The sequence below is a fragment of the Pelophylax lessonae genome (assembly GCF_965119305.1).
Source record: "Pelophylax lessonae genome assembly, chromosome: 2".
NCBI lineage: Eukaryota > Metazoa > Chordata > Amphibia > Anura > Ranidae > Pelophylax > Pelophylax lessonae.
In genome coordinates, this window is record NC_138769.1 from 139,877,450 (window position 1) to 139,901,716 (window position 24,267).

Consider the following 24,267-nt stretch of genomic DNA (forward strand, 5'->3'; position numbering starts at 1 on the left):
CTGGTGTGCCTTAAGCCATCCCAGCCATGCCTGCAAATGTCTTAGTAGCTGTGATTGGCCGTCTGAAGCATGTGACCAAGTCTTTATAAGTTCGAGGCAGCCGCAGCGGCGTCATTATGCTGCTTATATCAGGGACAGAGCACACATCAACGTGCTGGCTGCTGATTAGGGAAAGATAGGCAGGAAAAAACCATTTGTGTCCGGATAGAATTGAGGGACAGGTCGGAGTGTTTAGGCAGGGCGAGTTGTAGGCATTTTAGGGATAGAGTCTGCTGAATTATAGGGTCAGTGTCTTCTACAAAGTACAATCTATATTGCTGTGTGGGGGGTGGGGTGAATCTGCACTCAATCCTGATCTACGATCTCTTCTCAATCCTGTTAGGGACAGAGTCTGCTGAATTTTAGGGAAACTGTGTTCTACAAACTACAATCGATATTGCTGTGTGGTGTGGGATTGGAGATAGGCAGGTGTCAGTGATCCACATCCATTTTTCTGTGTGTGAGCTGCAGTGAACACAATCTTTTTGGGCTGCAGTGAACACAATCTTTTTGGGCTGCAGTGAACACAATCTTTTTGGGCTGCAGTGAACACAATCTTTTTGGGCTGCAGTGAACACAATCTTTTTGGGCTGCAGTGAACACAATCTTTTTGGGGTGCAGTGAACAAAATCTTTTTGGGGTGCAGTGAACACAATCCTTTTTGGTGTGCAGTGAACACAATCTTTGTGGGGTGCAGTGAACAAAATCCTTTGTGGGGTGCAGTGAACACAATCTTTTTGGGGTGCAGTGAACAAAATCCTTTTTGGGGTGCAGTGAACAACATCCTTTTTGGGGTGCAGTGAACACAATCTTTTTGGGGTGCAGTGAACAAAATCCTTTGTGGGGTGCAGTGAACACAATCTTTTTGGGGTGCAGTGAACACAATCTTTTTGGGGTGGAGTGAACAACATCCTTTTTGGGGTGCAGTGAACAAAATCCTTTTTGGGGTGCAGTGAACAAAATCATTTTTGGGGTGCAGTGAGCACAATCTTTTTGGGGTGCAGTGAACACAATCTTTGTGGGGTGCAGTGAACACAATCTTTTTGGGGTGGAGTGAACAACATCCTTTTTGGGGTGCAGTGAACAACATCCTTTTTGGGGTGCAGTGAACACAATCTTTTTGGGGTGCAGTGAACACAATCTTTGTGGGGTACAGTGAACAGAATCTTTGTGGGGTGCAGTGAACACAATCTTTGGGGGGTACAGTGAACACAATCTTTTTGGGGTGCAGTGAACACAATCTTTGTGGGGTGCAGTGAACACAATCTTTTTGGGGTGGAGTGAACAAAATCATTTTTGGGGTGCAGTGAACAACATCCTTTTTGGGGTGCAGTGATCAAAATCCTTTTTGGGGTGCAGTGAACACAATCTTTTTGGGGTGCAGTGAACAAAATCCTTTGTGGGGTGCAGTGAACAGAATCTTTGTGGGGTGCAGTGAACACAATCTTTGGGGGGGTACAGTGAACACAATCTTTTTGGGGTGCAGTGAACACAATCTTTGTGGGGTACAGTGAACAGAATCTTTGTGGGGTGCAGTGAACACAATCTTTGGGGGGTACAGTGAACACAATCTTTTTGGGGTGCAGTGAACACAATCTTTGGGGGGTACAGTGAACACAATCTTTTTGGGGTGCAGTGAACACAATCTTTGTGGGGTGCAGTGAACACAATCTTTGGGGGGGTACAGTGAACACAATCTTTTTGGGGTGCAGTGAACAACATCCTTTTAGGGTGCAGTGAACACAATCTTTGTGGGGTGCAGTGAACAACATCCTTTTAGGGTGCAGTGAACACAATCTTTGTTGGGTACAGTGAACAGAATCTTTGTGGGGTGCAGTGAACACAATCTTTGGGGGGTACAGTGAACACAATCTTTGTGAGGTGCAGTGAACACAATCTTTGTGGGGTGCAGTGAACACAATCATTGTGGGGTGCAGTGAACTCAATCTTTGTGGGGTACAGTGAACACAATCTCATACTTCTGAAGATTTGAGGGTGCTGCCTGTTCCATACTCCCCCTACTCCTCATCTAGCCTTTTAGGGGTACAAACAATAGTAATTGGGGCCTAGTGTGGTTGTGTACGTGTGATATACATACACTTTTTTTGGATCATATTTTCTATTCCGCTATTTAATCAAAAACCTTTGGGGATCAGTTAAATTGGGGGATAGTCTGTGTTGGTACGTGTGAGAGAGATCCACCTTTCCAAGTTGTTGGGGTTCATCTCATACTTCTGAAGGTTTGAGGGTGCTGCCTGTTCCATACCCCCCCTACTCCTAGCCTTTTAGGGGTACAAACAATAGTAATTGGGGCCTAGTGTGGTTGTGTACGTGTGATATACATACACTTTTTTTGGATCATATTTTCTATTCCGCTATTTAATCAAAAACCTTTGGGGATCAGTTAAATTGGGGGATAGTCTGTGTTGGTACGTGTGAGAGAGATCCACCTTTCCAAGTTGTTGGGGTTCATCTCATACTTCTGAAGGTTTGAGGGTGCTGCCTGTTCCATACTCCCCCTACTCCTCATCTAGCCTTTTAGGGGTACAAACAATAGTAATTGGGGCCTAGTGTGGTTGTGTACGTGTGATATACATACACTTTTTTTGGATCATATTTTCTATTCCGCTATTTAATCAAAAACCTTTGGGGATCAGTTAAATTGGGGGATAGTCTGTGTTGGTACGTGTGAGAGAGATCCACCTTTCCAAGTTGTTGGGGTTCATCTCATACTTCTGAAGGTTTGAGGGTGCTGCCTGTTCCATACCCCCCCTACTCCTAGCCTTTTAGGGGTACAAACAATAGTAATTGGGGCCTAGTGTGGTTGTGTACGTGTGATATACATACACTTTTTTTGGATCATATTTTCTATTCCGCTATTTAATCAAAAACCTTTGGGGATCAGTTAAATTGGGGGATAGTCTGTGTTGGTACGTGTGAGAGAGATCCACCTTTCCAAGTTGTTGGGGTTCATCTCATACTTCTGAAGGTTTGAGGGTGCTGCCTGTTCCATACTCCCCCTACTCCTAGCCTTTTAGGGGTACAAACAATAGTAATTGGGGCCTAGTGTGGTTGTGTACGTGTGATATACATACACTTTTTTTGGATCATATTTTCTATTCCGCTATTTAATCAAAAACCTTTGGGGATCAGTTAAATTGGGGGATAGTCTGTGTTGGTACGTGTGAGAGAGATCCACCTTTCCAAGTTGTTGGGGTTCATCTCATACTTCTGAAGGTTTGAGGGTGCTGCCTGTTCCATACCCCCCCTACTCCTAGCCTTTTAGGGGTACAAACAATAGTAATTGGGGCCTAGTGTGGTTGTGTACGTGTGATATACATACACTTTTTTTGGATCATATTTTCTATTCCGCTATTTAATCAAAAACCTTTGGGGATCAGTTAAATTGGGGGATAGTCTGTGTTGGTACGTGTGAGAGAGATCCACCTTTCCAAGTTTTTGGGGTTCATCTCATACTTCTGAAGGTTTGAGGGTGCTGCCTGTTCCATACCCCCCCTACTCCTCATCTAGCCTTTTAGGGGTACAAACAATAGTAATTGGGGCCTAGTGTGGTTGTGTACGTGTGATATACATACACTTTTTTTGGATCATATTTTCTATTCCGCTATTTAATCAAAAACCTTTGGGGATCAGTTAAATTGGGGGATAGTCTGTGTTGGTACGTGTGAGAGAGATCCACCTTTCCAAGTTGTTGGGGTTCATCTCATACTTCTGAAGGTTTGAGGGTGCTGCCTGTTCCATACTCCCCCTACTCCTCATCTAGCCTTTTAGGGGTACAAACAATAGTAATTTGGGCCTAGTGTGGTTGTGTACGTGTGATATACATACACTTTTTTTGGATCATATTTTCTATTCCGCTATTTAATCAAAAACCTTTGGGGATCAGTTAAATTGGGGGATAGTCTGTGTTGGTACGTGTGAGAGAGATCCACCTTTCCAAGTTGTTGGGGTTCATCTCATACTTCTGAAGGTTTGAGGGTGCTGCCTGTTCCATACTCCCCCTACTCCTAGCCTTTTAGGGGTACAAACAATAGTAATTGGGGCCTAGTGTGGTTGTGTACGTGTGATATACATACACTTTTTTTGGATCATATTTTCTATTCCGCTATTTAATCAAAAACCTTTGGGGATCAGTTAAATTGGGGGATAGTCTGTGTTGGTACGTGTGAGAGAGATCCACCTTTCCAAGTTGTTGGGGTTCATCTCATACTTCTGAAGGTTTGAGGGTGCTGCCTGTTCCATACCCCCCCTACTCCTAGCCCTTTAGGGGTACAAACAATAGTAATTGGGGCCTAGTGTGGTTGTGTACGTGTGATATACATACACTTTTTTTGGATCATATTTTCTATTCCGCTATTTAATCAAAAACCTTTGGGGATCAGTTAAATTGGGGGATAGTCTGTGTTGGTACGTGTGAGAGAGATCCACCTTTCCAAGTTTTTGGGGTTCATCTCATACTTCTGAAGATTTGAGGGTGCTGCCTGTTCCATACCCCCCCCTACTCCTCATCTAGCCTTTTAGGGGTACAAACAATAGTAATTGGGGCCTAGTGTGGTTGTGTACGTGTGATATACATACACTTTTTTTGGATCATATTTTCTATTCCGCTATTTAATCAAAAACCTTTGGGGATCAGTTAAATTGGGGGATAGTCTGTGTTGGTACGTGTGAGAGAGATCCACCTTTCCAAGTTGTTGGGGTTCATCTCATACTTCTGAAGGTTTGAGGGTGCTGCCTGTTCCATACCCCCCCTACTCCTAGCCTTTTAGGGGTACAAACAATAGTAATTGGGGCCTAGTGTGGTTGTGTACGTGTGATATACATACACTTTTTTTGGATCATATTTTCTATTCCGCTATTTAATCAAAAACCTTTGGGGATCAGTTAAATTGGGGGATAGTCTGTGTTGGTACGTGTGAGAGAGATCCACCTTTCCAAGTTTTTGGGGTTCATCTCATACTTCTGAAGATTTGAGGGTGCTGCCTGTTCCATACTCCCCCTACTCCTCATCTAGCCTTTTAGGGGTACAAACAATAGTAATTGGGGCCCAGTGTGGTTGTGTACGTGTGATATACATACACTTTTTTTGGATCATATTTTCTATTCCGCTATTTAATTTAACTGGGCCTCCATGCGAGACCTGTGTGCCTTGTTGCGCTGTTTTGAGTACTCCACCAACATGGCCAGTGGCAATGACGCCGTTCTCAGCTTAACTATCCCACTTCTATGCCTCCTTGAAAAAACAATTCGGGCGATGATGGAAGAGGATGTGGCACAGGATGAGGAGGAGGAGGAGGATGAAGAGGTAACATTTCCAAGGCTTTCAGGGCAGTCATTCGCAAGGGGCTCCGAGGGTGGGTTCCTGCACACGCAAACGCCAGGGACGCAATTGTCCAGCAGGGGCACAGTTCTGGAGGATGAGGAGGATGAGGAGGAGGAGGAGCTGGAGGAGGAGATGGAACCATGTTCACAGCAGGGTGGCACCCAGGCCAGCTCATGGCCATCACTGGTGCGTGGCTGGGGGGATACAGAGGACACGGACGATACACCTCCCACAGAGGACAGCCTTTCGTCGCCTCTGGGCAGCCTGGCACACATGAGCGATTACATGCTGCAGTGTCTCCACAACGACCGCCGAGTTGCCCACATTCTAACTTGTGCTGATTACTGGGTGGCCACGCTGCTGGATCCCCGTTACAAGGACAACGTACCGTCCTTAATTCACTCACTGGAGCGCGATCGCAAGATGCGCGAGTACAAGCGCACGCTGGTAGACGCCATGCTGCTGGCATTCCCATCTGACAGCGGGGCCACAGTGGAAGCACAAGGCAGAGGAGGAGGAGGAGGAGGTCGCCAACGCAACCAGGGCACCGCCAGCACCTCAGAAGGCAGGGTTAGCATGGCCGAAATGTGGAAAAGCTTTGTCAGCACGCCACAACAAACAGCAGCACCAGCAGCTCAGATGGAACGTCTTAGCAGGAGGCAGCATTTTACCAACATGGTGGAGCAGTATGTGTGCACACGCCTACATGTAGTGAATGACGGGTCTGCCCCCTTCAACTTCTGGGTCTCCAAATTGGGCACATGGCCTGAGCTTGCCCTTTACGCCTTGGAGGTGCTGGCGTGCCCTGCAGCCAGTGTATTATCTGAACGGGTATTTAGCACGGCTGGGGGCGTTATAACAGACAAGCGCAGCCGCCTGTCCAGAGACAATGTGGACAAGCTCACGTTCATTAAAATGAACCAGGCATGGATCCCACGGGACTTTTCCGTACCTTATGCAGAATAGCAATGGATACCGACCTTACCCACCCATTGTTCCATTTTTGCTCTTTCTCACTCTTTTGGGGTGTACCCTCATTTAAAATTTTTGAAAAGAAGCAGTGTTGGCTACCTCGTCCTCCTCCTCAGGGCCAGATTAATGTAGGGGCTATTGGAGCTGCAGCTCCAGGCCCCTACCTTTTATATAGGCCCCGGGTTGGCCATATTCACTGTTACCGCTCTTCTGTCACTTGTAAACACAGAAGTCTGGCTTCTATGCTCGCTTCCCCAGGCAGCACCCTCAGAACCTCCCCACACAGCGTGAAGGCCGGACAAGGAGGGACAGTTGGCGATGCATGGATGTGTTTATGGGCTTCAGAGACAGCATCCCATGTTGAATTAGGCATGCATGGCTGCACCCTTCCTCCTCTGGGTGCATGGCAAGGCACGGCCCTTAAGGCCCTTCAAAATCCTCAGCACCAAGCCCATGATGCTGTTAATCCGGCCCTGGTCCTCCTCCACCGCCGCTTCCACCTACACCGCCCATAGGTGTGCGCAGCCTATTGCATTAAGGTGTGCACCCCAAAGTTGAAATACACATGCATGTGTTTGCCAGCAGGGAGAGTAATGTATCGGGGCCATGTACCTGTAGGCAAGGAGAAATAGAGCAGAGCAGGTCCCAGGGAGATCTTTCCCATCTCCTCACTGGCAATGCTATGTGCCCTAGGTGATTAGGGTGTGCCCAGGCACACCCAGCACACCCTGTGCGCACGCCTATGTCACCGCCACATCCACCACCACCTCAACCTCCCTCCTACTCCATATGGGCCTCGTCCTTCAGAGATGAAGAAGAACATTGTTTTATTTTTCTGTTTTTTTTTGTTGTTTTAAGTTATTTCCCTATCCACATTTGTTTGCAGAGCACTTGCCATGCTCTTAATTACGTTTTGCTGCCATTTGCAGCACTCTAGCCCTTTCCTTTGGTGTTTTAGAGCCATTTTAGTGCCTTAAAGTTCGGGTCCCCATTGACTTCAATGGGATTCGGTGTCCGGGAAAAGTTCGGTAAAAGTCCGGGACACGGACCCGGACTTTTTTTTAAAGTTCGGCCGAACCCGTCGAACACGGACATCTAGGTGTCCGCTCAACCCTAGTCATGACCCAAGGTCATTAGGACTGAGCATATGATAAACAAGCAGAGATTACCGTCAGAGAAAATTGCATGCTAAAATGTTTAGGAGATGAAAAATATGAATGCTACTGAAGTTATAGCCAAGTCTCCATTTTTCCTGAAAAAGTTGGGCTTAGGCAATCTCTTTCAAACCTCCCAGATTTATAACTTTTTTAATGAAACTGACAATCACCTGAGAGAAACCCATGACTTCATCTTCTTTAATAAACATAAATTAGAAGAGAGGCCTGGGAAGTGCAGTTTGCTGTACTTATTACTGCATTTTTGAGTCTCACTATGTAGGTGGCTTTTGGTATAGAACAGTGATGGCGAATCATGGCATCCCAGGTGTTTTGGAATTACATTTCCCATGATGCTCAACTACACTGCCAAGGTCTTGCACTTTGGCACTACCCTGCACTTCTCCACTTCCCTTTTCCCCACTCTGTTTTTCTTTGTTGTGTGTCACGTTTGTCCCTTTTGGTTGAGCACTTTTGCATGACTTTGATGGCGTAGGTCCTCGGGCCTGCCCTGTAAGTCTTGGGAGGGGGTGGATATGGCCTTTTGGCTTAGTTCGCCCTCTCCCATGGGGTTTCCCTTCGGGGGAGCCCCACCTAGTACTCGGGGTGGGCTGTAAAAAAAAAGTAGAGTGCTTGAGCATCATGGGAAATGTAGTTCGAAAAAAACAGGGGTACCAAGGTTACATTCAATGAAGTCATAATTATTTTTTTTTTTATCTTTTTTTTCTCTCATTTTTAGGGCCTAAATATATAGTAGATGCTACAAATATACAATGAGAAAAATGTTTTGCATATAAATAAAATATGAATTTTTCTTTCTCATTTTTGTATAAAAAATTCCATGCAAATTGACAGGAAATGAAATGTAAAACATATACTTTGATATGCAGCTCCATCACCAGAGAATACTGCATGATTAACAGATGGTGATATGCATCTTAATAAGAAAGCCACTAAGTGCATCAAACGCCTGGGAAAAAAAAGAAAAAAAAAACTTCCTTTTAAACTGGCTACATGAACAAAGCAGGAAAATGTGAAAAATAGAAAAACATAATAAACAACCTTCAAAAGATTACTGTATGCAAAGTATTTAATGCTTGTGACCAGTATAACAATATATACATCTAAAAGAACTATCTGCGCTTGGTGTGAAAAGAAATGAATTTAAAATCAATAATATGTGATTATTAGTGCTACTAACAGCTGCACTCAAACAATATTGCAAATAACAATATTGAATAAAAAAATAAAAAGGCCTTTTTGCACTGTAAAAACATATATGCATATAAAAATTCATATAAACATTCCACAAAACAATTATTAAAGTGCATATAGTGTTTCAAATCAGTAAATAAATATGGTATATTCAGCAAATTCATAAAATAAAATAAAAACTTGTGCTATCATGCAGAACGGAATTGTGCAACACAAGTCCAGAGAGGATTTCTAAATAAAAAAGTCCCCAAACAATCAATAAGTTGAAAAACGGTGTTCATCATGTTTACATCCTATTTCACCAATGCTGTAGATGGTCACCCAATCAAACTCCACTCTTAGATGAAAAGGTATAACCAAACCTCTCACGGGAATTTAAGACTTTATAAGGGTCTGAGCTCGCTTTAGTGAGTATACGTATCACTATAGGTATGGAAAGTAACTCCCAGGGGGGAGGGTCCATATAAGTATTCAATCACTTTAACACGCTCTCCTGTTTGCCTCACCACAAGGTCACTCCACCACAGATTTTAATCCCACAAGATCACATGGGGCATAGTGTATAAAGAAAAAGGGAAGAGAACCAGTCCCTTTATAAAATCAATTTATTAAAACAGTGATATCTACTTACAAAGTCAATAAAACACAGGCATTTGGTATACGGGGCGAACTGACAGCACTGCTTCTTCCTATGCCCGACGCACAATATGTTTTGTCATAGGAGACGTCATCACTGGGGCAACAGGAATCATTTCTGGATTTGTTTTACACAATTCTTTTTCTGCATGATAGCACTGATTTTTCTTTTTTGATTTTATGAATTTGATGCATATACCATATTTATTTTTTGGTTTGAAGCACTACATGCACTTTATTAATTGTTTTGTGCCATGTTTATATGATTTTTTATATGCTATGTTTTAAAGAGTACAGCAAGGCTTTTTCATTTTCTATTTTTTTATTTTCTATTTTTTTAAACAATATATACATGCCAAATGTGCAATATTAGTTCTATTCAGTTTTTTTGCAGATATCACCATGTATGACAAATGACATCACTAGGCAACAAAACATGTAACTTTTTAGAAGATAGTTATAAATAAATATATTTATTGATAAGTATTTTGAGCTGCATGTGGAATATGTTATTCACAAGTGTTCTGTCAATTAGGATGCACTCCATTTAACCATCCAGGCATATATCCAAAAAAGCCATCAAAGCACCCTAAATCTGCCATGTAACATTTACATGGCAGCCTCTTAAACTTAAATATTTGCAAATTTATTTAACAAACCCGCTTATCGTCTTTATTCCAATTCACCTATATTCCTTTATTAAAAAGAAGCTAATCTTAACCTCCCTGGCGGTATGATTCTGTCAGGAATTACATACCAAAAGCGGTACAATTCTTTTCATGGAAATTTGGCGTTATGTATTATAGGCCTACAATTCTTAGTAATTACTGACTTAAACCTGACCAAAACAAGACTCTAGTAGACATCCCAGATGTGATAAATTTGAACACAAACGCATGAATTATAATCGAATCAATAATATAATTTTATTATATAATATATAATATATATAATAAAATTATATTATTGATTAGATTATAATTCATGCGTTATATATTATATATATATGTGTATTAATTAACGCATTAATTTTGATCGAATCAATAATATAATTTTATATATATATATATATATATATATATATATATATATATGTGTGTATATAGGTATTCATATATATATATATATGTATATATATATATGTGTGTGTGCATATATATATATACATATATACACATATATACATACATATATATATATATATATATATATATATATACATATATGCACATATATATATATATATATATATATATATATACATATATATATATATATATATATATATATATATATATATATATATATATATATATACATACACATATATATATATATATATATGCATATATATATATATATATATATATATATATATATATATATATATATATGTATATATATATATATATATATATATATGCATATATATATATATATGCATATAATATATATAATATAAAATGTGTAATGTGTTTGTGTTTTGTGCAACTTTTTTTTTTTTAGAATTTCCCTCCCTAGTTCCGCTCCCATGCAGCATTGCTGCTGCAGGGAACGGAACTAGGAAGTCATCACACCGACGGAGAGCGGCGGGGATCTCGGCTGGCGGTCACAGCAATGAAAGATCATCGCTGGATCGCCAGGAGAAGGTAAGAGAACACCGCTGCGCTCTCTGCACATCCACCCCGAGCGTGACTCGGGGGTTACCGATCCTGGTATGAAAAATCAACCCCGAGTCACGCTCGGGGTTACCGCCAGGGAGGTTAATAAGTGGTCATCGTCTGCCCACTCTTGGGTAGGAAGAATTAATACTATAAAAATTAATATTTTGCCACAAATTTTGTTCCTTTTTCAGTGATACCATTAGGAGTTCCAATTGGCTTATTTTCAAAGATAGAAACATTAATTTCAAGAATTTCTAAATTAGTTTTGTCTCGATTTCCGTATAATGGAGGCCTTGCCTATCCTGATATAAAAACTTATTACCATGCTATAATCCAGAACCGGATTAAAGATTGCAAATACGCAGAAAATACAAAACTATGGGTACAGGTGGAGACACAGATGGGAAAGGTAGATTTAGCAGTTATCCCTTGGCTTCTGAGAGCTTTTAGGTCCGGTTCACACTGATGCGATGCGGGAAGGCTGCGAACTCGCAGCCTGTTCCCGCATCGCACACGCACCCCCGGCAGTTCACACTGCCATATGCGATACGCTGGGGGTGTCAATGTAATCTTAACGACACCCCCAGTTTGATCGCATATCACAGTGCGATCGTGCAGTTCGCACAGGATCGGATCGCACAAGTGTGAACCGCTGTGCGATCCGATCCTGATGCAGCTGCAAAAATGCCTCCTGTGCGTGTTTGCTGCAGGAGCGATGCGAATTTAGCCATACAGTTTGTATGGCTAAACTCGCACCGCACAGCTGATCGCATGTAATGTCGGAGCAGTGCGCTCCGACATTACATGCGAACCCCGCACACGCACAAGTGTGAACCGGGGCTTAGAGGAATTTCACCTTGTGCTTCACCATTGACTATTTCTACATTAGCTATATGGGATATGCTATATAAAAGGTTTGATTGGCTATATAACTCCCCATTGATGCCTTTATTCAAAGATAATTTTTTCCCTCCAGGTATGATTGATCAGGGATTTCATCATTGGTCCTCGGAAGGACCATTGCTGCTTGATCAGGTATTTATGGTAGTGTCCCTTAAACCCCTCGTGGAGATCTTAAAAAACCAACCAATTAAGTATTTAGATAAATGGAGATACAATCAGCTTGGGGGGTTTATACGAGCCCTACCCCAACCCTTAAGAGGTTTGGAAGATTTAAATCCATTTGAGGTAATATTACAAAATTAATTATCCTCTCCCCATGGAATATCTAAATTTTATAAAGCCTTAATAGGGATCTGGTCACCGTCAGATCCAGATTATCTTGATAAATGGCAATTGGATTTACAATGTCCATTAACGGATACACAGAAAGATAAAATCCTTTCATTAATTTGTACCACCTCAATCTCATCAATAATGATAGAAACGAATTATAAATTATTAGCTAGATGGTACTATACCCCAGTTAAATTGCAAAAAATGTTTCCAAGTCACCGTTATGTTGGAGGAAATGTAGGAAATCGGCTTCCCACGCCCACATTTGGTGGGATTGTCCGAAGATCCATTCATTTTGGTCACAAGTGGTCGAAAATATAGATAAAATAACTAACTGTGTATTACAGATGGACCCGTGGACAATATTATTTCATTGTACCATGGACCCACCTTATGTATATATAAGAGATCAATTGTCCCACATCTTTTGAATGCAGCAAAGGCTTTAATTCCAGCTATGTGGGGGGAGGGGGGATAGAGGCCCCAACATTGAAGCAGTGGATGAAGAGAGTAGATTATATATGTTTTATAGAAGAACTTTTGTTTATTTCTAGAAGAAATTTGGATAGACATACAGCCATATGGAGTGGATGGTATTCATTTAAAACCACATTAGCTTATAGGGCAATTGTGACTACATGAAAATGATGGATTAATGTTGTAGAGGTTGGTAAAATCTGAAGTAAGCACTTCTGAGTATAAACGTTGTTGATTGATGGGCCTTTAGGAACTAATGGATTTTTTTCGAGTTTGAAAGTACGGGTTACTTTGGATCTACCACCTACAGCCAGCACTTTACATATATATATATATATAGGAAAAATAATAATCTTATTTTTTTTTTTTTTCCTTTTCTGTTTAGAAATTTAAATTGGTACAGTATTAATGATACATGGAATTTATTGAAATAATATTGGTATGTTGTCTGTACTGAACCTCGTTTTTCTTTTTAATTCTTTAATTCTTTTTTTCTCTTCTCTTTCATTATGTGTGTAAATTTATTTTTTCATGAAAATTAACTAAAAAAAAAAAAAACAAAAAGCACTCCAAATCTGCTTGTTTGCCTTTATTTTAAAGCAGAACTAAACTTTCTCAATCAGCATTACCTATTTTAATCCTCATGCTGATAGCATTAGTAAATAGATAGGAAGCTATATTTACTTTTTTTTTTAGTTACATTTGTTTTTTGTTTTTTTACATCAGATAATTCCTGGTTTCTTGCCTAGACTAAAATTATGTAATTAATTCCAGGAGTCTTCATGAGCCGGTTTCTTTCATCTTGAGGAAGGGCTTTCTCATCAGTACACCCTCCTGCCCTAATGCCTGAGCTAAGGGCAGATGGATTTCAGGAAGTAAATGCTACATGAATCATATGCCCTTACTCAAGATGACCTTGGTTTTCAAAGTGATTTCTCAACAAAATAAAGCATGGAGACAGATGGATGGGTGAGTTTGCTATGAATACTAAAAATGAATGAAATGGCGTATTCAGTTTGTGGTGCACAGATATTGTTTGGTTTTACTTTAATATTGTCATATTCAATAGATGGATTATACAAGCATGTACATTTCTTGTGTATGATTATGAAGATATTTAAATACATTTACAGTACCAGCAATTTCACCACAAAAGTGCTAAGTGCTAAAAAATTCTTCTTTTAAAAGGCAGGATGGAAAAACGTCCCCCCAAAAATATATGAAATAAATAATTGAGCAATAAGTTTAAAATCTACTACATAGTACTCACATTTAAAAGTGCCATAGAGCGGCACCCACTGTGTACAATGCATGCGTTCCACGTGCGTTCCGGCAAAAGCAGATGTGACCTATTATCTATTTTATATATTTTTGTTGGGGGACGTTTTGCCATACTACCAATACTGTGGGACAAGCACTATATCTTCCATTGCCAGCCCGAGGGGGCAATCCAGTGAATTTACTGCATCATAAAGGAGGTTATCCCTATTGGTTCATTAGAAAAGCAAGTTGGGTCCTAGAGGCCCATAGCCTTCTGGTGTGTGGCCCCTTTTATCAATGGGGGGAGGAGTTTCAAGCACTAGCACCTTTAAAAGAAGATTTTGAGCACTTGCCACTTTTGTGGTGAAACTGCTGATCTGGATACTGTTATGGACTTTTATCACCTGTCTAACAATTGATATTATAATGGTTTTATGAAAATGTTATTAATTGATCATTTATCATATTATTTATTCACCTATCATCTTTCAGCACTTACCACTTTGTGATTCTTAATTATACAGCGCCTCAAGTTTTATTATTATCCATTTATTGTTATCTATTACTCTATCTACTAATACATAGGCAGATTCATAGATCAATCCTGCAATTACCTTTTTTTATATAGAAATTCCCTCTTTTTTTTTCTAATAGTAAGTATCTGCCTTACTGTTCCTCAGTCTCCATGCAAACTTATCAGTCAGGTCTGACTGTTTGAAGACAATACATTCTGTGTATGCTTGACATTAGCATCAGTGTTGTTGAGGAAGTGATTGTTGACTAACTGAAGATATGAACAGAAGGAAATCTACAAATCCGTGTAAGTAATGTAATAAAAGAAATACGTAACAAAGTGAGTATGAATTAATATTATAAATTTGACATGCCAAATTTGTGAATGTGAAGGTAACTTCAGCTATGTATATATAATAACACGTTGTTCAATAATTTGCTTTTTCTTGCTTGTTAGAATAGCTATTTTTAGCTATGTATATATAATAACACGTTGTTCAATAATTTGCTTTTTCTTGCTTGTTAGAATAGCTATTTTTAGCTATGTATATATAATAACACGTTGTTCAATAATTTGCTTTTTCTTGCTTGTTAGAATAGCTATTTTTAGCTATGTATATATAATAACACGTTGTTCAATAATTTGCTTTTTCTTGCTTGTTAGAATAGCTATTTTTAGCTATGTATATATAATAACACGTTGTTCAATAATTAGCTTTTTTTTTTGCATGTTAGAATAACTATTTTTTTCTCAGCATTTCCTTTTACAATCTGTCACATATAATAAGCTACATAATGATCTATGTAACAAGTTCACTTGACTTTTTCAGTTGACATAATGGATGAAGCCAGTAATAGTGACTGTACCTGGTAAATTGCCTCTGTCAGTGGACAACACTAATTAACACATATCACATTTGCACTGCATGACTGAGATTTATAGTGTTGAGACCATTAACTAGCTGTGTTCTTTAAACATTTAACTAGAGCGCAGCTGCAAGTCTACTAGACTCTGTATTTGATTTTGGTATTCTTCAGTCATTCTGTTTTGCATGATAGATGGAATTGTTCAATAAATCAATGACGTTAGCCCATTGAAGGGGTTTTCTGAGCCATAAGCTGAGGGGGTTGCCATTTGTCTGTCATGCATTAAAATAGTAGCCAATAATCATTACATGATGGAAATAAAATGAATTGTTTTCTTTGCTATTTCAAGGTTTTTGTTTTGAAGGTCTTTAATTACTATAGTGATCATGATCAATTGCCGTCTTTCTCCATTTTACACAGTTTTTAGCTGACACATAGCAAAGAGATACTTAAAAGTAGCACTGCGCAAATTTAAAGGGCCACTCTGTACAGGACTAAAAGTTAATATCTTGCCACTGGCAACATTCCCTAGAAGTGGAGTAGCATAAAGTTCTTACCTAATCTTATGGTCTATCAGCTGCCCTCTCTACTAAAAATCAAGAAACAGTTTAAATTTTCACCATCTGTATAGATCAGGTAAAGAGGTTTTAATACAATTTGCCAACAACTATGCAATGTATAAGACCAGTAAAGCTACCTTCCAATGGCTAATATCAGTGCAACGTTGTTGCTACATTGTTGAGTACTGTGGCCATACTGCACTGGATCCCAGCTTCAATTCCCTTATAAATATATAATGAAACAGTTTAAGATTTCACCATCCATATAGATCATTTAAAGTCGTTTTAAATATAGGTATAAACCATCAATGAAGTGGCTGTATACAGGGGCAACTTTGGCATCCATGCCAGATTAGCATGAAAAAATACCACATAAGCAAGAGAGGGGAGAAAAGGGGACTTTGGCAATGCCTTGAAAATTATTCAATGGTAGTATAGATAAGATTTAAATATTTATTGAATTAAACTTTAAAAAAACTCCCAAGTAAACCTCATGGGAGAAAATTGAGAAACATAACACATAATAGCATAAAAACACTACACCTAGAAAAGCAGTAGGAAAGGGTAACTAGTAGTGGATTGCCGAACGTAAAATGAGATCCCAATGATATGCGTCCAGAGCCCCGACGTATTTTTTATTTTTTATTTAAAATGTTTGCATCAAACAGAGAAAACGAAATGCGTGATACAGCAAATCAAGAGACACTTTTCATTTAACATACAGTGGAGAAACTAGGGGGGGAAGGGGGCACAGGGGGGGAGGGGGGTCCCCGGATCGGAACTCAACGACCCGTGACCTAGGGGAGATGGCCTCGAGGTGGTGACTGTGGGCGGATTGCCATAGCTAAAGGAGATAGTGTCTGTGGATAAGTCCGAGTCCTTGAGAGTGGTTGTGAGAAAGCTAGACCATTTTCGGTAGAAGGACTTCCGGGATGTTTGTGACGTAAAGTCAGTGTTGAGACGATCAAGAGACAGAAGGGTGGCAAGCTCCGAGTGAACCCGAGATATTGAGGATGGTGTAGCAGAGATCCATTGGGCCAGGATAGCCCTCCTCGCCACTAGAAGGCATGTAAGGATCCACAAGCGGTGTGGGGAGGGGGATGCCCCTGACCATTTTTGCAGACGCTTGTCCCAATATCAGAAGAGGAGGAGTAAAGGGTCTTTAGGAACAATAGAGTGGGTGACATCCGTGATGAAAGCCAGAATGCAGTCCCAAAACAAGGAAATCCGGGGGCAGGACCAAAACTTATGAAAGAGAGACGGTCGCTCGACAGAACACAAAGGACATTTAGTAGCTGCGGGATTGTCTTTGTCGGATAGAAACGGTATGTGGGCGCAGTGGAATATTTTCAACTGTGTCTCTCTCCAGGCCTCATTAGGCGTGATCTCAAGAGTAGTGCGAAGACCGCTGACGATATTAGGCAAGACATTTTCTCCTGGGAGGTCCTTAAGCCAATTGGAGGCAGTAGAGGTGAACAACGCTGGAGGACAAGTCTCTAGAAGGGGCTTATAAATTCCCGAGATACTGGTGGAGTCCGGAAACTTCAGTATCTCAGGAATTTATAAGCCCGGACGTATTTTTAACTTTATCAGTCTTCTTCAGGGGGATGGTAAGTATTGGCATCACATTAGATTCTCTAGAAAACACCTAACATAGCATAATGAAAACCATGTACTAAAAAGGTGACAATTTAACTTACAAAATCATACAGGCGGAAAACATCAAGCTGGAGGTCCACATGAAGGATGGAAAAGAATGGAGATATGTTTCTCAATTTTCTCCCATGAGGTTTACTTCAGCGTTATTTTAATGTTTACTTCAATAAATATTTGAATTTTATCTATACTACCATTGAATAATTTTCTGTGCATCGCCAAAGTCCCCTTTTCTCCCCTCTTTTGCCTATGTGGTGGTTTTTAAGTTTTAAATATAGCTTTCCAACAACTATGCAATGTATAGGACCAGTAGGACTACCTCCTAATGGTTAAAATCTTTGCATCACGTACTACTGTGGCTCTACAGCTTCAGTTCTCTAGAAATGCGATCTTTGGTTTGGCTTCCTCAATGAGCTTGAGAGGGTCTCCTCCCACAAGCGAGATTATATGAGTGGATTCTTTGGTTTCTACATAATTTGCCATGGAAACTTCATACTGCATGTATCATTTAGAGATTGATTTGAATGGTTAAAAGCACTCTGTAAATTGTTGCCTAATATGTCAGGGAGTATAAAGTATATATTGGAAAAATTAAAAAAAAAAAAAAAAAAAAAAATAGAAAGAATTGAAACTTTAGTCATCTGATTATTAGAACCGTACAGGTTTTCAGTCATTGTAGAACCAGAAAAGGTTGTGCTGCTCACATGATCAGTTTAGAATATACAGGTCTTTTAAAACTTGATATGTGTTTATGACAACATCTGTTTTTTTATAAGCACATTTTGGGAAACATAGGACCCCCTAGGTATGTGATTCATTCTAGCCCAGAAGGTTTGCTGTATTGTTGTTTCAGCAGCTGATCTGCTGTCCTACCTTTATGCTCCCTGTGTAAATAATATCAGAGCCACCCCAGGTCATAAAATATATAATGCCTAACACACATTCTCTCACGTTCTGTTTACCACCTGGAAAACAGCAAAGCAACATGCCTCCTTTAATTTACGAAAGCCTTCCCACCAAGGTAAAATAAAAAATGGCAGTATTGAGAACCAGATCAAAAAAGGATTACACACAATGTCATATACAAAAGTCCTAATCCAACCGAAATCGCCACCACTGTGTTTGTATTTAAAAAAAAACACACTTCAGTCTTATATAGCTTTCAACAACATTATCATTACCTCAAATAATTGCACAGGCTTTGATATATATTAGTGTTCTGTGATGGGTTTACATGTTTTTTAATGTAGACTTCATACACTCATTCTAAAGGGTCTTTTGATAACCATTTACAATAAAGGCTGACAATGAGGGTGAGACAATTAAAGCTATAATCACACAGCAAAGTAGATGGTTTAATGCACATATAAGAATTGTATATATATATATATATATATATATATATATATATATATATATATATATATATATATATATAAAACTAATACTTACATGTTAGACAAAGTGAATGTATTCTCACTTTCATTCAGTGAACTCTTTTCACAGCAGTAGGTCATTATAAGTATATAAAAATACAATATATCATATATTTTCTACTGCTCAAACAGCAAAGATCATTTTATTCATTCAGACTATTTTAAGATGATTTGATAGTGAGGGAATTCTCACTTTCGTCTAAACTGCACTCTTGACAAATTGTTCAGCAGATGACAGATATATTTCAGAATGAACCAAGCTTTAAGCAAGGTAATGAATAGCCCCAATAAAGGCTGTTGAGTGAACATGGAGTGTGCTATATAATTATCACTTCTGTGTTTTAACTGATCACTTCAAGTTTTCACTGATGTCATCTGAATTTGAACTCCACCCTGGCCTTTGTAGTTTTGGTCAGAGCCCAGAAAGGTTAGAATTTAGGTCAAGTTTCTATTATTGTCTGAAAAGAAATTAGGTATATTTCTTCTCACTTTCTTTGTAGGCACCTAGACTGGAAGAGAGCAAGGGTTTTCCAATGGAGACAACAAAACACTTTTCTAGAAGAATGGTAAAAGACATATTTTTACTGCTACCAGTGTCCCTGTTGGAAAGACCCCTCTGACTGTGTATGTGGCCACTGGCACAGTAAGTGATGGAAAATGTTCTCAGTGGCAGAGTTGTATAAAGTACTCAAAACTCATACTTGAGTAAAAGTACAAGTGTTCGATCAAAAAGTGACTTGAGTAGAAGTGGAAGTGCTCGATCAAAAAGTGACTTGAGTAGAAGTACTAAAGTATTCAACATTTTTTGTACTTAAGTATTGCAAGTCGTTTTTTTAAACATTTTGCTACTCAAGTACTGAAAGTAAAAGTACCAGTAGTTTTTTTTAAAAAAAATTGCTACTCAAGTACTGAAAGTAAAAGCACAAGTACTGTGTTATGTAGTTATTAAAGAAAGAAGTCAAAAGTTTATTAAAGTTAAAGTTATTAAAGTTAAAGTTATTAAAGAAAGAAGTCAAAAGAAGTCAAAAGTCAAAAGTTCACATGACATTACACATTTTTTTGAGCTTCATGAAACCTGCCATCTACTGTTCTGGCAGTGGTAATTTTTATAATTGTAACGAGTAACTATGCAGCACAAAAAAAAAATATCGGAGTAGAAGTATTGAAATCATCGAAAAAATGTAGTGAAGTAAAAGTGGAAGTAGGAGAAAAAAATTCTACTCTAGGAAAGTACAGATACCGCCTTTCGGTACTTAAGCACAGAAGTGAAGTAGTTCTACTTAGTTACTATACATCTCTGCTCAGTGGACATTAAACAGGGGATCTCACCTTCTGCCATTTTAAGACTTTAAGAGCACTGGTGAGGGAAAAAACAAGCAAAGGAAGTACCAGGGTCTCCAAGTGTGATGGGGTACACATGTACAGCACACCCTGTTCAGCCCTCCTCACTGAATCCTTAGAAATGGAATGGCTCTTTTAGCACACACCAGCTGACAGCTAATTTAATTGGCATTGCACACGTCTAAATAACACTTTTTTCTGTATTTTTGTGGTTCATTATTGGTATCAATTCTAGCTTACATGCAACTTTTTCAATGGTAATGATGGAAAAAAATAATCTTCTGTGAAAAGAAATACATTTTTACAAATACATATTTCCAGCTTCACATCCACTACTTAATGCCCCAGCAATCTATTTTTTAATAAATTGTTTGTTTCACCTCTTTTTTCCTCTTACTTCTGGGTGTTTAAAACAAGCAGTGCACATTAGTTGTTGTCATATGCAATGCTCTATGTATACTAATACAACCCATAGTTTATTGTACATAGTCCCTTGACCATCTCAGGAGAGACCAATAGAGGGTGGGTATGTCCTACATACAATGGAACTATGGAGAACCAACAAAACCATCCGCTAACAGGACTTCAGATCACATGAGCAAAAAATTAATTTGGTGATTTGGAGGAGGCTGAGAGCAATAGAAATTGCTTTGCAATACATACTTGACTAGGTTTTAACTGAATTGCTGAATTTTGTACATCATTATACCTCCTTCATAAATAAACCCACATATGATATCTACAGATGTGAAATGATAGTTACAGACTCTTGCTAATTTAGGACAAGTGCATATGTACTAAGTGTATACTGTCTAGTTATCACAATACAGAAAACCAAGTCTGGTAGAAGAACCATTTGTTTGGTTTAGATTTCCATAGGTATCTTCTCTGAGATTAGATAAGTTCCTATAGACATCTATATAGTGTATAAATATGCATGTTTGACTGATATAATTGAGCAGCATTGTCCAGAAACCAAAAGAACATCTGTTTGGCAGTCAAAACTTCTAACCATTGTTTATGGTTCTAAAGCCACACACGATCAGAAAATCGGACGAAAAATACTGCTTTTTAAGCGATCGTACTATAATCTGATTGTTAGTACACAGCTTTTGAGAACCTATCGCAACAGTTCATCCAAAATTATCTGAAGGGACAAACACAAACATTTTTCTCGTATGATACCAGATGATATGATTTTGCTCAATCAGTACAGCATTTATCCGAAAAAAAATTGGAAGAGGAAGACCACGCATGCTTGGAAATGAAAGAATACAGTACAATACAATACAATACAATACATTACATCACTTCCAATTACGTATTCTGTCATACAAGATTTTTTGTAAGCTGAGTAACCACTTTTTTTTTCAATATGAGACAAGCATGCAAAAAAAAAAATGGAAGACCATTTGTCCAATATTCTCATTGTGTGTACAAGGCTTTAGTCCTAACAAAGACATTATAAAGAGCCATCCAAACCTGTTTTTTTTTAGATTGGACAAGAACTAACAGCACTGGATATACTAGCAAAGCCTATCATCTTATCCACTGAAACATCTATGAAGACTTTTATTCATATAAGTTAGCTTGCATTGTAGTTGGTATTTTACCAAATTCAACACATCAATAAAATATCATAAAAAAGTAAAGACGGCCACCATTTGAACATTAACTTCAGAAACACTTTTAGTGGCCAATTTAATACATTTTCACTAATCACATACAATATTCTAAGACAGGACAACAGAACTCATGTCATCCAAATCGATTTACAATATAATATATTTTTGCAATGTTTATACAGGAAACCTGTGCTGAGAGTAATAATTTACTAATATTTCTGGCAACCTTCTAAAAATGCTAGTTATCCTGCTGCTTATGACTTGGAACATACATGCAAAACAGAAAAGTCATAACTCCCAATCTGTAGAACTTTTCCAAGCTAGTGAATAAATGTATTGAATGCTTTGAATCAGCATGATAGCCAGGATAAGAGCCAGCATTTTAAAAGAGATGGGTCAGCCATTTATACTTCTCCCAGTAGACGTTTGCTTTACAATGAACATGACCTTTCTACAATGACAACAGTGCTGCCTGCAGGTAACTGCCCTAATCTTCAAAACAATCTCTTTGACCCTGTGTACTGACCTTGATCCTAGTCCTAAAACTGTATTCTGGGCTACCTTCTACCCAAAATTAAAGTGTAAGTGTAAGTGCAAAGTTTCACAAAAAAATAAAAATACAATTTTTACCCTATGCCCTGCCTAACCCCATGGTCCCAGCTGCATTTTCTAAACTGTCAAATGCTACGCTTCAGTAGCAGTAGATTCAAGCTGCTAAAGCCAATGCTATGGCTGTCACTAGGCAATAGTTTATTTTCTTTAAATTTGGGATAGATTAAGAAATGGACAGTAAATCTATCCATTGGGGCAACTCTTCCCTACTCTATAAAAAAAAAAGTTTTGGCTAGAGACACTTCTAGTTAGCGTTACAATACACAAAGAAATAGGAGATCAGAGATCATAACATCTGTACAATAGGTTACAATGTCATAAAATCTGCTTACTTTAGAAGAGCAAAATTCAGAACACATTTCTGTGGTTAGATTGAGTGTAGAGGCAGGGAATATCTCTGTCCCATTTTCTGGGGTTCTATAACATCCTCTGTAGATAACATTCATCCCTGCAGAGACAAGAAATAGAGAAAAAATTGAAAAAGTATGTATATTTATAAACCTTAAAATATTAATAGTGTATGACAACTGTTTAAAGTTCAAACTGTTAAAACAAATACCATTGCACCATTGAAGCCTACCCCTTTGCAAACTCAAAAGCTGTTTTTTTTAATATTCACCTTTTTTCTACCTTCCACTCCGCTCCCTGTCTGCATTTTTAACTAGGCTAGCATGATGTGTAGACTGAGAGGAGGAAGGACCTGGCACTACATCATTATGGGACTAGCAGCAAGTACCCAGAAAAAACAGCCAACTTCCCATAAGGAAAATGGCTGTGCAGGATGTGGAGTGCCACTGCAGAGTAACAGCTTGCAGTAGAACAACACTGGATTGGTAATATATTTGCTGCTGTTCATTCCCTTTTTTCTACAACACTGGTTTTACGAGCATTAAAATAAGTATACGAACAATATAATGGTGAGAGCATGATTAGAATAATATTATATTGGTAACTAGTAAGGGCTGATGAAAAACTACTTGGATCATTGTAAGTGGTTAATAAATGTTATCCTATTTGGTATATTAGTACTCTTTTTTCCAACAAGCCTTTTTTTCTCAAATGTGCATGCAGACCAGCAAAAGTGATGGAGTTCTTTAGCATTTTTACAATTTTTTTTAAAACATAGGTTCTAAAAAAAGTTTTATTGGGTGTTGGTGTCCCACTGAGGAGACCTTCTCTCACTTCCTTTACCATAGCCAGAACGAGAAGTAAGAGGAAATTCCTTTAAAGTGAGGAAGATCTTGGTAGTCATTAGTGTCACTAGAACTTGTGTCCATATTGGACATATTTCCCCCTATTTCTGTTCTGGTAACTGTTCAAAATTGGAATTTTCTTCCGATGACACAGACAGCAATAAAATACCAGACAGGTGTTCTAATCCTTTTCCACTCTATATAAAACTATTCTGTTGTACTTTAAACCATGTAAAAAGTAAAAAAAGGCATGTATTTTAAATATTTGTTCTAGAGCAGAGCATGATTTCTTTCAGAAAGCAATAAAATTAGCTTTGAATAATTTGTATATGCCAGGCAAAAAAAAAAAAAAAAACAAAACTACTTCTGCACCCACCTCTAACCCACATACCTGTCAGTTCATAAAAAAAAACAAAAAACAGCCTTTTTTTTAATCAACCAAATTCTGTCACAACTAATTGATCCAG

The 24,267-nt window shown here is 38.7% G+C and overlaps 1 protein-coding gene across 1 annotated transcript in view; it reads right to left on the minus strand.

The window, feature by feature from the left end:
- Positions 1 to 24,267, minus strand: part of WSCD1 (WSC domain containing 1) — a 351,611-nt gene that overhangs the window by 97,800 nt on the left and 229,544 nt on the right. Inside the window, exon 5 of the mRNA XM_082244873.1 lies at positions 22,940 to 23,055. Coding sequence (XP_082100999.1) covers positions 22,940 to 23,055 — 116 coding nt within the window. The remainder of the gene's footprint in view (positions 1 to 22,939; positions 23,056 to 24,267) is intronic.